The 16,568-nt window shown below is 38.6% G+C and overlaps 1 protein-coding gene across 2 annotated transcripts in view; it reads left to right on the top strand.

The window, feature by feature from the left end:
- The window catches only part of RRAS2 (related RAS viral (r-ras) oncogene homolog 2), a 37,870-nt gene extending 21,302 nt beyond the window's left edge, over positions 1 to 16,568 (top strand). For both annotated transcript variants that reach the window (XM_014533076.1, XM_005885887.2), the window contains exons 3-6: positions 1,376 to 1,478; positions 1,711 to 1,819; positions 12,430 to 12,548; positions 15,068 to 16,568. In XM_014533076.1, coding sequence (XP_014388562.1) covers positions 1,376 to 1,478; positions 1,711 to 1,819; positions 12,430 to 12,548; positions 15,068 to 15,155 — 419 coding nt within the window. In that variant the 3' untranslated portion in view covers positions 15,156 to 16,568. The remainder of the gene's footprint in view (positions 1 to 1,375; positions 1,479 to 1,710; positions 1,820 to 12,429; positions 12,549 to 15,067) is intronic.

The following is a 16,568-nucleotide window of genomic DNA, read 5'->3' on the forward strand; positions in this document are numbered from 1 at the left end:
AGTGGTTAATACATTAGGTGTGGGGGAGAAAGATGTAAGTCATTCTGAAAAGGATTTCCATTGCCTATAGACCAAGGGGATGGGAGAAAGTGAAGCGGGCTAGTTCTGGGATAGGCCCAAGGAGTCCAAGGAAGAGGCGTCGGCTCCCGTGGGTTAGCGGTGGACATAAGAAGTGGGGCCCTAACCGGTTTGGCTCAGTGGTTAGAGCGTCGGTCTGCGGACTGAAGGGTCCCAGGTTCGATTCTGGCCAAGGGCATGTGCTGTGCCTTGGTTGCGGGCACATCCCCAGTCGGGGGTGTGCAGGAGGCAGCTGATCGATGTTTCTAACTATCTCTCTCCCTTCCTCTCTGTAAAAAAAATAAATAAAATATATTTTTAAAAAAAGAAGTGGGGGCTCCTGGGGTTCTGTGGCGCCCCGCTATTCTCTCTTTTGGGTAATCGTGGGAATAGCCACCTGGATATTAATCCTAAATCCCAGCAGATACAGTGGAATGTGAGCCGTCTTTTGTCAGTCCTGGTCCACAGACTGACTGTCTCTCTCACTCTCTGGCAGCTGTAATTGTAATTTAGAATATCCAAGGATTTTCTTTTTCTTGTACTACCTTTTGGTAAAGCTTAAACTAGGTGAAGTAAATAAAGAAGAGCTTCAATATTTGTTAACTTGCTTAGAATTTATAGCACAGAGGCTTTAGCAAGTATTTTTTTTGCTTGGCTAACACTTCACCTCTCCACAAAAGAAAGCCCTGTCCCTTTGACTAGTAGAGTCCTTTCTTTCACAGAGATGAAGGAGACATTAGCACCTGCACTTGAAGTATGGTGTTTGGGGTGTAAAGCAGAGTTTCCTTTTGAATTTATAGGTATCTTTTCCAGTTCTTTCCATGGAGGAAATAAACATTCAAATGAATTCAGAGGTTATCCGACTCCAACTGCCTAGATGTATTTGATATTTTTAACCTTGTAATTGGTATGCTAATATATTCTAACTACAAAATCAACCTGTGCTGATGAAGGTAATTCTGAAACTGGCTGCCATTAGAATATATATGTCTTTCATATTGAGAATAAAGTACTAGGAGGAGAAGAATTTCATTTCTTTTAAAAAAATATATATTTTATTGATTTTTACAGAGAGGAAGGGAGAGGGAGAGGGATAGAGAGTTAGAAACATCGATTCAGCTGCCTCCTGCACACTCCCTACTGGGGATGTGCCCGCAACCAAGGTACATGCCCTTGACCAGAACCGAGCCAAACGGTTTCTTTATCACACTAAGTATGACATGCTCTGAAGGACTCACATTAATTGGACCTGCCTTTGTGGGAGGCAATTTTTACATTGAAAACATGGACACAGTTACAGTTGTTGTTTTTTCTTTAGTTCTAGATACAGCAGGACAAGAAGAGTTTGGAGCCATGAGAGAACAGTATATGCGAACTGGCGAGGGTTTCCTGTTGGTCTTTTCAGTCACAGATAGAGGCAGGTTTGTACCAATATTAAAATGGAGATCTCTCTTCAGTCTAGACCAGCAGTCGCCAACTGGTGGTCCGCGGACGTGGTCCGCGAGGTCCGAAAGGTTGGCGACCACTGGTCTAGACCACTGTTTTATTGAATTTGGATTTTCTGGTTTTTAGAAAGAAAAAGAAATAGAGTATTAAATGGGACATGGGACATATGCTGCTCCTTGGCCAAATTAATTGTTTTTCTTTTTTTAGTTTTGAAGAGATCTATAAGTTTCAAAGACAGATTCTCAGAGTAAAGGATCGTGATGAGTTTCCAATGATTTTAATTGGTAACAAAGCAGATCTGGATCATCAGAGACAGGTGAGAAGGAATTTTGCATTTGGGAAAACAGTTGTTTCTATGTAAGTGAGTGGATGTATTTAATGCAACAATTGAAAGTGCCATGATAGGAAAACTGTGCTGTTTGACACAGCACACTGTTTATAGAAGTCACAATAGGTAAGAAATAAAAAGGTAGTAGATTTGGGGAAATTAAGTTTTCACATTTTTTTGCGCAGAGCTTTAGTGGACTGTATAAACCTGCAAGTATTTGTACTAGCTCCAGTTCACATGGGTAACCATTTCTTGGGTAACATCCAAAGCTCTAATTTAGTTAGACATTCTTAAAATTACCCCCAAAGGCCTAATTTATTCATTATTAGCGCTAAATTACTTTCTTGTAGAGAGTGGATTTGATTTAAATGACAGGATTTGATTTTTTTTCTAAGTCCCGTTAATGACCGAATTTTCTGTTAATTTTTCACATTGGCTAGCTCTACCACTAGTAACCAGCAAGAAAAGAATATTTTCAGTATTTAGTTGCAGGCTGGTTTATACTAACTTAATTCTTTTTTTTTAAATTTTCTTTATTGATTAAGGTATTACATATGTGTCTTTATTCCCCCATTGCCCTCATGCCCCTACCCCCCCCTGTTGTCTGTGTCCATTGGCTAGGCTTACATGCATGCATACAAGTCCTTTGGTTGATCTCTCCTCCTTACCCCCACCCTCCCATGCCTTCCCTCTGAGGTTTGATGGTCTGATCGATGCTTCCCTGTCTCTAGATCTGTTTTTGATCATCAGTTTATGTTGTTCATTATATTCCACAAATGAGTGAGATCAGGTGATATTTATCTTTCTCAAACTGAGTTATTTCACTTAGCATAATGCTATCCAGATCCATCTATGCTGTTGCAAATGATAGGAGTTCCGTCCTTTTCACAGCAGTGTAGTATTCCATTGTGTAGATATACCACAGTTTTTTAATCCATTCATCTGCTGATGGGTATTTAGGCTGTTTCCAAATCTTAGCTATTGTAAATGGTGCTGCTATGAACATAGGGGTGCATATATCTTTTCTGTTTGGTGTTTCTAGTTTCTTGGGATATATTCCTAGCAGTGGGATCCCTGAGTCAAATGGGAGTTCCATTTTTAACTTTTTGAGGAAACTCCATACTGTCTCCCACAGTGGCTGCACCAGTCTGCATTCTCAACCAGCAGTGCATGAGGGTTCCTTTTTCTCCGAATTCTCGCCAGCACTTGTCGTTTGTTGATTTGTTGATGATAGCCATTCTGACAGGTGTGAGATGGTACCTCATTGTTGTTTTGATTTGCATCTCTTGGATGTTTAGTGACTTTGAGCATGTTTTAGCATGTTTTCATATGTCTCTTGGCCTTCTGTATGTCCTCTTTCAAAAAGTATCTATTTAGGTCCGTTGCCCATTTTTTGATTGGATTGTTTATCTTCCTTTTGTTAAGTTGTATGAGTTCCCCGTAAATGTTGGAGATTAAACCCTTATCAGACATAACATTGGCAAATATGTTCTCCCATGCAGTGGGCGTTCTTGTTGTTTTGTTGATGGTTTCTTTTGCTGTGCAGAAGCTTTTTATTTGGATGTAGTCCCATTTGTTTATTTTCTCTTTAGTTTCCATTGCCCTAGGAGCTGTATTGGTGAAGATATTGCTTCGGCATATGCCTGAAATTTTGCTGCCTGTGGATTCCTCTAAGATTTTTATGGTTTCCCGTCTTACACTTAAGTCCTTTATTCATTTTGATTTTATTTTTGTATATGGTGTTAAGTTGGTGGTCTAGTTTCATTTTTTTGCATGTATCTGTCCAATTTTCCCAACACCATTTATTGAAGAGGCTGTCTTGACTCCATTGTATGCTCTTGCCTCCTTTGTCAAATATTAATTGAGTATAATGGCTTGGGTTGATTTCTGGGTTCTCTGTTCTGTTCCCTTCGTCTATATGTCTGTTTTTGTGCCAGTACCAGGCAGTTTTGAGAATCGTGGCTTGGTAATATAGCTTGATATCTACTTTCTCATTCTTAAACTTACAACACTTTCTTCCCCTTCCTCTCAGTTTGTATGAGTGATATTTTTCTGTTTCACTGAGAAGTTTCTACATGTCCGATCTCCACATGAACTAACCTCAGTGCACATGTATCCCACCGATTCTTCCTTCCCCCACTTACATGGATAAACTCTTCACCTCTGTATGACCAGCCCCTCCTGTAGCACTGGGTCCTGTTCCTTCTCACCAGCTCATGGGCACCGCCCCAGTGATTGTTTCATTTGAGTTGCTCCATTTCTCTCCTGTGTGGTCATTCCCATTAGCATACAACATGCTACAATCTTTAAAACAAAAAGGAATGATAGCAAATACTTGTTCTTAATCTGACATTTCTCTCCAAGTACTTTTTTGCTGCTCCACTCAATAGCAAAACTCCTTAAAAGCATTGTACACTTGCTCCCTCTGCTTTCTTTCCTGCCATTCTTGCTGGCGCTGACTTCTGGCATGCAGTGCCCCTGTCAAGGTCACCACTTACGCAGATGTCAGTGACATTTGACACAGTTGCTCACATTCTCCTCTTTGAAACACTGTTTACTTAGCTCTGAGATACCATTCCCTCCCCTTCTCCTCTCCTCTGCAGTGGCCTTTGTTGGCTCCTCCCCATCTTATCTTTCTAGGGTGTCTTAGGGCCCAGGGATGTACAAGGACAAACGTGCCTCCCAGCCTTGAGGGCCATACTCAACTACATTTGAAATCGAAATGTTACCTTTTTAAAGTCTCTTCACAATTAAAGGTGATGTTCTGTAATGTCTTGGCACCCTTAATTGCTCTACCAACTGAGCCGGGACAGGCCATAGGAACTCCCCCCCCCCCCCCCCCCCCCCCCCGTGAATTTGCTTACATTTTGGTCATCTCCAGGTTCTTAGTAACCAGTCAGACTTGCTCATAGTTGTTGACCTAGCTTATTCATTTTTGCCTTTGTCTTAGACACGATCCTTTGGACTTTCTCTAGCTTCTAGCCTGTTTTCTCTTTGATAGCAAATGCCAGTTCCCCATGTTCTCTAAGTGTGTGCTCAGCCTTGGGCTTCCTGCCACTGGCCCCTGAGACTAAACCCGTGAGGGAGGGGAGATTAGCCAGAAGCAGCTTCGCCTGCTTCCTTTGGCTTCTGTATCTCCGTAGACTTGTTCTTTCATCTATTCAAAATTTATTGAACTCTTTTTCCAGACACTGATAACAGAGCAGTAGGAAAAAACAAAATCACTGAAGTTTATAGAAAGAGATTTATAGAATTTGAATGGTTATTTAGCATTACCACATACCTGATCCCTTAGAGATGCATTGATCATTTTGTTTATCCTATCAAAAGTTCAGGGAGAACACATAGGTAACTGATTGGCTTGCTCTTGCTAAAATGTAAGAGTAGGTAAGTATGACAGCACACTGATGCCGAAACTTAATACAGCAGTGTGTGGTCTCGGGCTGTGGACTTTACTAACCTACGATTTCAAGTTCCTTGTCCTTCAGACAGCTCTGTCTAGAATGCACTGTCGTTAGCCCCCTTTTCCTCCCTGACTTGCCTTAGCTTGTCCCTTCCTTTCCACTTCGTTAGGTGTTTAATTGCTAGTGGCCCAGGTCAACTCCCAGTGAGGGGCGTGCAGGAGGCTGCCAATTGTTTCTCTCCCTCACCCTTCCTCTCTCTCTCAAAAAATAAATAAATAACAAAATTAAAATATATATATATAAAAACAACAACAAAGGAACTCATTACACTTATAATAATAGCTACCTAAATGTGCTAACTCCTCCTGTTTGTCAGTACCTGGACCACAGTGTGCCCCTGCCGCCTCCCAGGACAAAGAACTCATCCCCCTCTAACAATAGAGCAAGGGTCTTCTAGCCTTACCTGTTCGTGCCTTGACTGCATCTCAAAGGTTTGTCAACTGTTGACTTGAAGTACGTGCACTGAGGGCCTCTCAGTTTCCACCTGTTGGTTTTGTTCATGCTTTATCCTTACCACATAGAACAAAGATGCACTCAGTAAATATTTGCTGAATGAATGAATCGGCATCAACGAATCAAGATGTGGTATTAATGTAATGACTCTTTCTACATAATAGGTTTCAAAAACAAGTTTTGCTTCTGTAAACTTAGGTTATTCATTAACTACACACGTCCCGAAATAAGTATTATAAGTGCTGTGGTGTGTTCCATTTAAACCCAGTTTGTTTTAATAAAGTTGCTCTCATCATTCCCAATTTGGTCTTCTCTCTTTGGAAATATGTAATATTTCATAAGTTCATAATATTGTGGATTTCTGCTACTATACATTGTGCCTTGGAATAGTCTCCCTGGAGGTTTCTAAATGTAGATCAGTGAATTTGTTGCATCAGATTCACTTCAATTGTTTAAAACAAAACATTTCTAGATAGGGCTCAGACCTACCAAATCAGAATATCCAGGGGATAAGGCTGAGTATTTGGCATCTTTATAAAACTCTCTGAGGAACCTCTAAGAAAGCCTTGTTTGTGAGTCTTCAAGCTTCTGTCAATTTCTGGCTTCGCAGTGCTGTGGCTTCGCTTTGTTCCACATGATGTTCATTTTCTTTGTGTTGGTGGTAGCAATGCTATTTCCACTCAGTTAAAATTAGGCTACACCAGTGAGCTCGACAACAACTTTATATGTGGTTAGAGAGTTCTTGAGCAGAAATACGGTTGTACAAACTTTGCTGACCTTAATTCCTGGAAGACAGTGGTGTGAGACCATGCTTTAAAAATAAATAAATTAAGCACATACACAGTCTTAGCAGTGGGATTGTTTTATCATTTAGACCATTAATTTGTTAATTTTCTTACTGTCTATAAAGACAGGTCATTTGCTGTTCCCCACTAGCTGAATTACATTATGCAGAGGGAATAAGGCAAACTACTTTTTTGAAGAATAATTGAGCGGAAAGACAAATAGAAAATTCTTAAGGACACATATTTTCCTTCCCCAGTCAAATTTCTATTAATAAAGGAAGTTGTTGAGATGAACTTGTCTCAAATATTTATTTTTATTTTTCTCCCTATATCATCTTTTATTTCAAGGTGTACTTACTTGATTGGTCATATTCACTAACATATGTTTATTTAGTTAACTACTTTGCACTCTTCTAGGCTCTTCATTTACAAAGACAAGCATTCCTTATTCCCTAGCTACAAAGAGCACAATGTCAGGAGATGAGATAATAGCAGAAGAACGAGAAACCTAAACCAGAAATTACAGTGTAGTGTAGTGTGTTAGCACGTATCACAGCCACGGCAGGGTGTGACGGGAGTGCTGGCAGGCTCTTCCAAAACAACATCAACACTAAGGAGACATTGCTGATTGCTTCAGTCTTAAAGTATTAGTAAGAAACAAATTAAGAGTATGGAGTTGGGAGGTCTCTTCCAGAGAGAAGGAACAGAATTTGTGACAACATGGGGGTACTTTTATAGGAAGGAATTTACCATGTCAATTTTTTTTTAAAGGACATTTAAAAAAATATTCTTTCTAAATTCTTGGCTTCATGAAACTTTCTTACTTGGTTTCCTTACTTGTTAATTGATTGCTTGATTTGATTGGTTTATATTTCAAAACCATAGGTCTTATGGTACGTATGCTATTTTGAAGAGAGGAAGGGTAAATTTAAAAATTACATAAACTTGAAACCTGCCTGCCACCCTTTTGGAACACAAGAGGGTATAAAGTGTTATGAAGTACTTGCTAGATGTATATGCATTAATGTAATAATAACCTAATGGTATTTCATTGAGGTTGCTGAATTTGGGGAATGGAATTTATTAAATTGGGAGAACAAACTACCTGAAAAGATTAGAGAGAACAATGCCTTGAGCTCAGATAGGGTCAGTAATAATTCATAATCTGATTGGTCTGAGTGGAAAACCTCATAATTCTTGGAGTATTGAATGGTGTTTCGTTTCACTAGTGGGGCAGAATTAGCCCTAGACTAAATGCTGTTCTGGCACTGTATAACAAAAAGGATCAAACTTCCCAAATAACTGAATCTCAAAAGAAGGCTCAAAATATTTATAGGAATACAAACTATCCAGAACTTAGTAGGTCAAAGTCCAGTACCCAACCATTCACTCAAAAATTACTAGGCATGTAAAGAAGCAGGAAAATATGACTCATAATAGGGAAAAAAAATAGTGAATAGAAACAGACCCAGAAATGACAGTTAACATAATTAGTGAACACAGACATTAAAACATATTCCTATATTAAAGAAGCTAGAGAAAAGACTGAATATGTTAACTATAGACATCAAGATGTATAAAGATCAAAATAGAACTTCCAGAAATTAGATCTACAATGTCTGAGATTAACAGCAAAAATAAAGGATGACAAATTTCTAAATTTGATGAAAACCATAAACTTGTATATCTAAGAAGCTCAGCAAACCGTGAGTACAAGAAATATGAAGAAAATGACAATAAGGCATATTATCATGAAATTGTTTAAAACTCGTGATAAAGAGAGAATCTGAAAAATGACAAGAGGAGTGAAGATAAAGATGCGACCAGTCGTCATAGTTTCTCATGGGAAACAATGCAAACCAGACTGGAGTGACCCAACATCTTCGAAGTACTGAAAGAAAAAACTGTTGCCTAGAATTCAATACCCACTAAACATTCATTTCAAAAATGAAGGTGAAAAAAAGACTTTTCCCAGGTATACAAAAAGTGAAAGAATTCAATACCAGCAGACCTGCATTATAAGAAAAATAAAAGAAGAGGAATTATACCAAATGGAAATCTGGATCTATACAAAGAAATGAAGAGCACCAAAAATGGTAATTATGTGGGCAAATGTAAATTACTTTTGTTATTTAAATCTCTAAAACAATTTAATGTTCAAAGCAAGAATAATAACAATGTATTGTGAGGTAAAAGGTAATAAAAAAAGGCAGAAGGGAGAAACATACTCATTTTGTAATAAAGTTCTTAAACTATACATGAAGTGGTACAATGTCATTTGAATTAGATTGCGATGAGTGAAAATGTGTATTATAAACTCTAAAGCAATCATTAAAATAACATAATAAGTATGCAGTTCATTAATCAACATAGGAAATAATATGGAATCATTAAAACAACACAGTTAATCCACAACAAGGCAGAAAAAGGAAAAGTAGGACAAAGAACAAATAGGATGGACAGGAAACAAATTTCAAGGTGATTCAACTATATCAACAATAACATTAAAAGTAAATAGTGTGAACACCTCAATTGAAAGGCAGATATTGTCAGATTAGATAAACAAAGCAAGACCCTACCAGAAATCTACTTTAAATGTGAAGACACAAATAGGTTAAAAATAAAAGGTTGGGCTAAAATATACCATTGTAACAGTTGGCCCTGGTCAGTGTGGCTCAGTTGGTTGAGCATCGTCCTGTGCACCAAAAAGTCGCCAGTTCAATTCCTGGTCAGGGCATACGTATGAGTTGTAGGTTTGTTCCCTGGTTGGTTGGAATGCGTGCAGGAAGTAGCTGATCGATGTTTCTCTCTCACATTGATGTTTCTCTCTCTTTTTCTCTCTCTCTCCCTCTCCCTTCTCTCTAAAAAATCAATAAAAACATAAAAAAACACACAGTTGAAATGGCTCTATAAATATCAAAGTAGATTTCACAGCAAATAATATTACCAGGAATAAAGAGGATTGTGTCATAATGATAAAGAGGTTAATTCATCAAGAGAACATAACAATCCTAAATATTCATGTACCTGATAGCAGCTTCAAAATTCTTGAAGCAAAAATTGAAAGAACTACAGAGAGAAATGGACATATTTATACTAAGAGTCAGAAATTTCAGCACCCCTCTCTCACTAGTTGGCCGAGCAAGCAGAAAGAAAATCAATAGTGAGATATATAGGTGGCTTGAACAACACTATCAAACAACTTATCCTTAATGACATTTAATGAACACTTCACCTAACAATAGCAGAATGCACATCTTTTGAAATGAGAGTGGATCACAGAACAAATCTCAATAAATTTAAAGGGATTCTAATGAGACAGCATATATTTTGTTTTAATTCCATAGTGGAATTAAATTGGAAATCAATAAAAAGGAAATCTAAGTAATCTCCAAATATGGGGAAACTACATACTTCAAATCCTTGATAAAAAAAACAAAAAACACCCAAAGGGAAATTACAAAGCATTATAAACTGGACGAAAATTAAAACAACATATCAAAATTTGTGGGAGCTACTGAAGAAGTATATAAAGAAGTTTATAGGACTAAATGCTTTTATTAGGAAAGAAAGGTCTCAGTGAAATGACTTCCACCTTAAAAACTAAAAGAAAAAGAGTAAGTTAAAGCCATACTAATCAGAAGAATGGAAAGCAATGAAATGGAAAATAGAAAACACAGAGAAAACCCCCCAAACTGATTTTTAGAAGGTCAGTGACAAATCTGGCTAGAATGGTAAAAAGGAGAGAAGACACAATTACCAACATCAGTAATGGGAAAGATACCATCACTTCAGATCTTATAAATATATAAATATTTAAGAAATAATGAAGAAATACTATAAACAACTTTATACTAATAAACTAATAACTTTATACATGTTAGATGAAATAGACATATTCCTTGGAAGGCACAAATTACCAAAGCTCACTCAACCTGAACAGTACTGTATCGATAAAATAAATTTAATTTGTTCTAAGAACTTTCCCTCACACAAAACCACAAACCTAGATGGGATCTTTAGTGAATTATATAGAAACAATTTTGCTGAAACTGTTCCAGAAAATTGAAGAAGAGAGAATTCTGTCCCACTCATCATATGAAGCAGCATTGTTCTGATACTAAAACCAGACAAAGGTGTAAGAAAACTACAATCCAACATCTCTCATGAACAGAGATGTAAAACGGAGATTTTTAACAAATAGAATTCAACAATATATGGAAAGGACAGTGCATCATCCCTTAAATGGGGAATGCAGTATTGGTTTAACATGTGGAAATGAATTCATATAATTCACCATATCAACAAACTTAAAAGGAAAAAATCATATGATCTCAATAGACACAGAAAAAAAGAACATTTGACAAAATCCAACATCCATTCCTGATGAAAACACTTTGCAAATGGAATAGTGAGGACCTTGGTTAGCCTGATGACGAAGGACATCTCATGTCAATTATCATAAGGTGTTTGATAGTGTGGTTCAGGCCATCTATGTCACTACTGATTTTCTTTCTTCTTGCTCAGTTATTGAGAAAGGGATGCTGAAATTTCTGCTGTTATAGGTACATAAAACCCTACCTGCAACAAACAGCACACGTAATGGTGAAAGACCAAATGCTTTGTCACTACGATCAGAAACAAGTCGAAAGTACCCCTCACACCACTGATATCATTGTCCTGGCGGTTCTAGGCAGTGAGCTAAGGCAAGAAAAAAGAAAAGCCATCCACGTCAGAAAGGAAGCAATAAAACTTTTTATTAGCAAATGACATAAGCTGTTTATGTAGAAAGGCTATTACCAAAGAACACCTAGATAAATGAGTTTAGCGTGTTTCCAGGGTGTAACACAAATACACAGAAGTTATAATCTTATTTTTGTAGAGAAAAAGGTCTATCATTGAAAAACCAGAAGAATGTGCTTCTCTATGGGTGACAGGCTCCTAATCTTCCTTTTCTGTTTTCCCATACCTTTTTTCTAACTTTTTTGCAAGTATTTACTTTTGTGATAATGACAGCAATAAAGTCTTTTTTCAAAAACATACCTTTCAGCCCCACTACATAAATGTAAATGTAATATGGTTTAATAATTTTAGGCAAATGTCACTATTCTGACCTTTTACATTTTAAATATATAAGGTATCTACTTAGTTCAGTTAATGTGTTCTTATTCCGGCCTACCGTTTTCTGTCATCAGCTCTGGAACCCTTCCCTGCCTGTCTTCCTTTGCCTCCTAATGTAAGAAAGGCATTGTAAAGGCTCGTGGTCCTATTTATTTTTCATTTTTTCCCCACATATTTGTGGAGCATCTCCTATGTACCGGGTACTGGGAAGTGCAGAAGTGAAAAAGACCCCAAGCCTCCTGAGGCTTGTCCTCCTCCCCATCTCTCACCTCTTGTCGTTTTCTTTCTTGGTTTGCTGTACCCAGCCATTCTAGGCTTCTTTCAGTTCCCGGAACTTGGAAAGCACATTCCCCACTGTGGCCCTTGCTCACCGTGCCATTTCCTTTGTCAGGGATACCTCCTCACCCCACCCCCAGCTAGCTCCATATTCTTTATTTAGTTCTTAGTTTAAATATCACTTCCTCGGGGAAGCTTTCCCTGACCAGCCGGACAGGGTTACAGATTCTCATAGCATCTTGACCTTTACCTTCCCAGATTTATCACTGTTGTGTTTAATACCTTTTGGTAACCTCTAGACTGAAGTCGTGCTCCTGTCACAGGTGTGTGCTCCTGAGTTCGGCAGAGCTGGGCTTCAGTGTGTGCTGAACTGTTAAGTCCTTTTGTGATAGACCAGCTTGGCCTCTGGGTGGATTAACAATGCAACCGTGGCTGAGGGTTAGATGGAGCAGATGTCGCTGTTAATACAGTACCTCACACACTACTCTTGGAATTTCAGGTAACACAGGAAGAAGGACAGCAGTTAGCACGACAACTGAAGGTGACTTATATGGAGGCATCTGCAAAGATTAGGATGAATGTAGATCAAGCTTTCCATGAACTTGTCCGGGTTATAAGGTAAGCAAAGTACATTCTAGAAATTTGTTTTAATTTATTGGATTTGACAGGTAATCACACCGTGCTTTTCAAAACCATTAACAGGGGGACCATTAAATGTTTTTCAGTAAGAAAGGAAATTATATGTAGAAATGATTCTGATTTGGGGATTAAGACATGTGTTAAAATTTTTAATTAAGTACATTTTATATTCTAGGTACCTCCTACATATAAACCCTACTTTAATTAAATTGAAGTGGAGAGTCCACATAGGAGTTTTGAAAAGAATCTATGCAATTTCCAGAGGTGGTGGTGTGAGGGTAGCGATCACGGCAGCTGATGTTTAAGGGTAGTTTCTGGCAGGTGTTGGGCTAAGTGCTTTACGTGTATTATTACATTTAATCCTCACCACAACCCAGGAAGTCAAATACTTTCATTTATCCCCACTTTCCGATGGGGAGACAGGTACAGAGAAGTTAACTAACTTGTCCAAAGCTTGGGCATATTAAATGGGGACTTGAATCCACAGTTCTGAGTCCAGACTGTGCTCTTAGCTTTGCTTCTTACCCAGCTCCTCCCAGCGAAGAGTAATCGAGTGGTAGATACTGAGCGTCCCCATGGGTCATGGAGTGTAATCCAGACTACAAAGAGTCTTTCTGTTAGCTGGCCTAGGAGGCCCCTGTGGTTCAGAAAGTGTTAATGGGTTCCAGGAAGCTTGAGGCGATGGGTGAAGTCCACTGGAGTTTCTGTATGTTTGTGCGAAGAGATTAGGGTGCTTCCTTGAGCAGGGTTTGATTTGGTTATTTTGAGTCTATGCCTAGCCCCTAGCATACCCCCTGCTCCCTAGATCTACTGGGTTCTGTGCTAGTTAGATAGTTTGACAGGTCTGTGGAGTAGGCTCATGTTAATTGTGTATCTACTCGTAAGCTGACGTGACCTCTGAACTTCTTATAATTTTTAGCCCTTGCCTGAGCGTTCTCTGTGGAGGGCGGTCGGTGAGGTAAAGATTATATATTTTTTACTAGTTTGTTAAAAATGTGAGGCCTGTTACTTTTTAATGAATACAGAGTCTAGATTTGCGAGAGGAAAGAGTTCTGGAGATGGATGGTGGTGATAGTTATATAACATGAATATTTTTAAATGCCACTGAACTGGACACTTAAAAATGGATAAGATGGTAAATTTTATGTCATGTGTATTGTAACATACACAGAGATGAACTAGTCCTTCTTAAAATAATTTTTACTGCCTTTTTGAAATATTTTGTCTTTGGATTTGATTCTCAGAATCTGTTTATATCCATCCATCCCTCAGGAGTGAGGAGAAGGTAGGGCAGGCTTTCTAATGCTAGGTATTGTTAGGCATATAAACACTACACAGGCCTAACTGGTTTTGCTCAATGGTTAGAGTGTCAGCCCTTGGACTGAAAGGTCTTGGGTTCAATTCTGGTCAAGGGCACATACCTCAGGTGCAGGCTCAATCCCTGGCCCCAGTTGGGGTGCGTACAGGAGGCAGCTAATCGATGTATCGCTCTCACATTGATGTTTCTCTCTCTGTCTCTTCCCCACCCTTCCACTCTTTAAAAATCAATGAAAAAATAGCCTTGGGTGAGGAGTAAAACAATAGGTAAACATAACACGATCTTCTTAAATCCTCATAGCAACTGTAAAAGGTGGGTTTTTATTATTCCCTTCTAAAACATGGAGGTTCAGAGAGGTCAACTAACTTGTTTAGTACTGACTTGTAGCTAGTAGGTGGTAGGATATGGATAAGAGCATGGATAGCCCTAGCTGGTTTCCTCGGTGGATAGAGCATCGGTCTGCGGACTGAATGAAAGGTCCCAGGTTAGATTCCAGTCAAGGGCACATGCCTGAGTTGCAGGCTTGATCCCCAGTAGGGGGCGTCCAGGAGGCAGCTGATCAGTGATTCTCATCATTGATGTTTCTATCTCTCTCTCCCTCTCCCTTCCTCTCTGAAATCAATTAAAAAAAAAAAAGAACATGGATAAATACCTCATAAGGGTAATTTAATATTGTGCTGTAGTGATGCATGCTTATTTTTAAGTATGCCTTAGAGTCATGGAACTTTAAATTGGGAAGAGAATTTAGAGGCGCTTCAGCATCTCACCCATTAATGAAGAAGCTTGGACAGCCTGTTATGCTGGTGCTAAAGCATTTGTGGGCACTCCTCTCCCCAAGTTTTGCATTGATTCCCTAGGTCAGTGGTTGGCAAACTGCGGCTCGCGAGCCACATGTGGCTCTTTGGCCCCTTGAGTGTGGCTCTTCCACAAAATACCGACTTCTGCGCATGGGCCACGATGTTTCAATTGCACTGTACGTGCACGCCCGCACGTGGTATTTTGTGGAAGAGCCACACTCAAGGGGCCAAAGAGCCACATGTGGCTCGCGAGCATTTAGCATTGAAAAGCATATGCATATACACTGGATTTATCCAAAAATAACCTGCATTTGTAATAATATTTTACCAAGAAGGCATATGTAGATTTTGTAGATTTATACGTAGATTTTTCTGTCTTACAGGAAATTTCAGGAGCAGGAATGTCCTCCTTCACCAGAACCAACGCGGAAAGAAAAAGACAAGAAAGGCTGCCATTGTGTCATTTTCTAAGAATCCCTTGAGTTATAGCTACCAACTGCCAGGAAAGCCCTCACCTTCTCTCCGTACGGTGACGTCACGGTGGTACCTTTCTAGCCTTAGGCAAGTGATCACGGTGGTGGCCTCTGACCAAGAAGTTGGCTGACCCTTTCCGAGAGGCTGACCCCATCGTCGTTTCAAGACAGATGGAAAGGAAACACTAAGGCTGCTTCAAAAGTTGTCTGATTATTTCAAAAGAGATAACTGTGTAAACAGACACATTCTTTTTTAAGGGCTTACATTTTAATAGGGATGAATCAGATTTGGAACCTAAGCTGTTTGCCAAGCTGAAATCATAGGTTTTGAAATAACTTTTAACTTCTGGAATCATATTGCGTACTGTTAACCTAAATAGAAACATAGGGAGTTTTTTTTTAATGTGAATTTTTGCCTATCTCTAAAACTTTTTATGTCACCTTTAGTTACCTTAAATACACTGAATTGAATCCTCAAAAGTGAGACATCTCAGACCTTTCCTGATGTTACAGCCTTTGTTTTCCTGTTGCCAAAATACCAAAATGCCTATTGTATTTATAAATTAAAAACTGCTTTAAAAGCCTCTATTATTACTCCTGCTCTTAAAGGTGATAATATTCTGTGTGGCCAAATATTTGAACTGATTCTGGACTTAGGCATTTCAATGGTCTTGGTTTCCTAATTTCACTCTTTTCACAACCATGTTTAGAGTAAAAATAAAGAATTTATGTCTGTCTTCCTTTGTAAGTATTTCTGGATAAGGGGGTTCAAAAAAAACTAAAACTGTTTTTGTTTGTAATATAAAATATGGAATTGATCTTTCCAGGGTCAGAGATGATTAATGTTTTTGCTATATACTTTTATACATTATTTTCTTATCAAACTAGTTAACAAGTATTTTTATATGTTTGTAAGCAACTATGCTTTCACAGCATACCTTGTGCATATGTAAAGATAAGTATTTAATTCTCACTGTTCACTTTTAACTGACAAAGAAAAAAAAAAGTGACAACTACAGGAACTGTGGTGGAACTTGACCTGCTCTTCTGGTCCTGGTTGTGGCAATCTTTGGCCAGTCACGTAGCTACCCGAGAAACCTGCCCAGCAGAGTACAACAAGAGGAGGATCTGAAATCGCCCTCAACGTCCCGCTAGATATTGACCGTGTATCCGGTAGTACCTGTAAACCTTTAAATTGACAATTACCGTAACGTGGATGGCTTCTGATTTCGTTTTTAATTCTGTGGATTGTGTTTAAACAATTCAAAAGTCTGTTCCTGATTTTGAGATATTAAGTGGTATTGCACAGTTGTCACTTTATTGAATGTGTACAACAGTCCCAGGAGGTTTATAATTCGTACCCTTGTATAGATTCAGGTGCTGGAATTAAAATTGATCTGTTATCACAAGA

The sequence above is a fragment of the Myotis brandtii genome, unplaced genomic scaffold, assembly GCF_000412655.1.
Source record: "Myotis brandtii unplaced genomic scaffold, ASM41265v1 scaffold934, whole genome shotgun sequence".
Classification (NCBI taxonomy): Eukaryota; Metazoa; Chordata; class Mammalia; order Chiroptera; family Vespertilionidae; genus Myotis; species Myotis brandtii.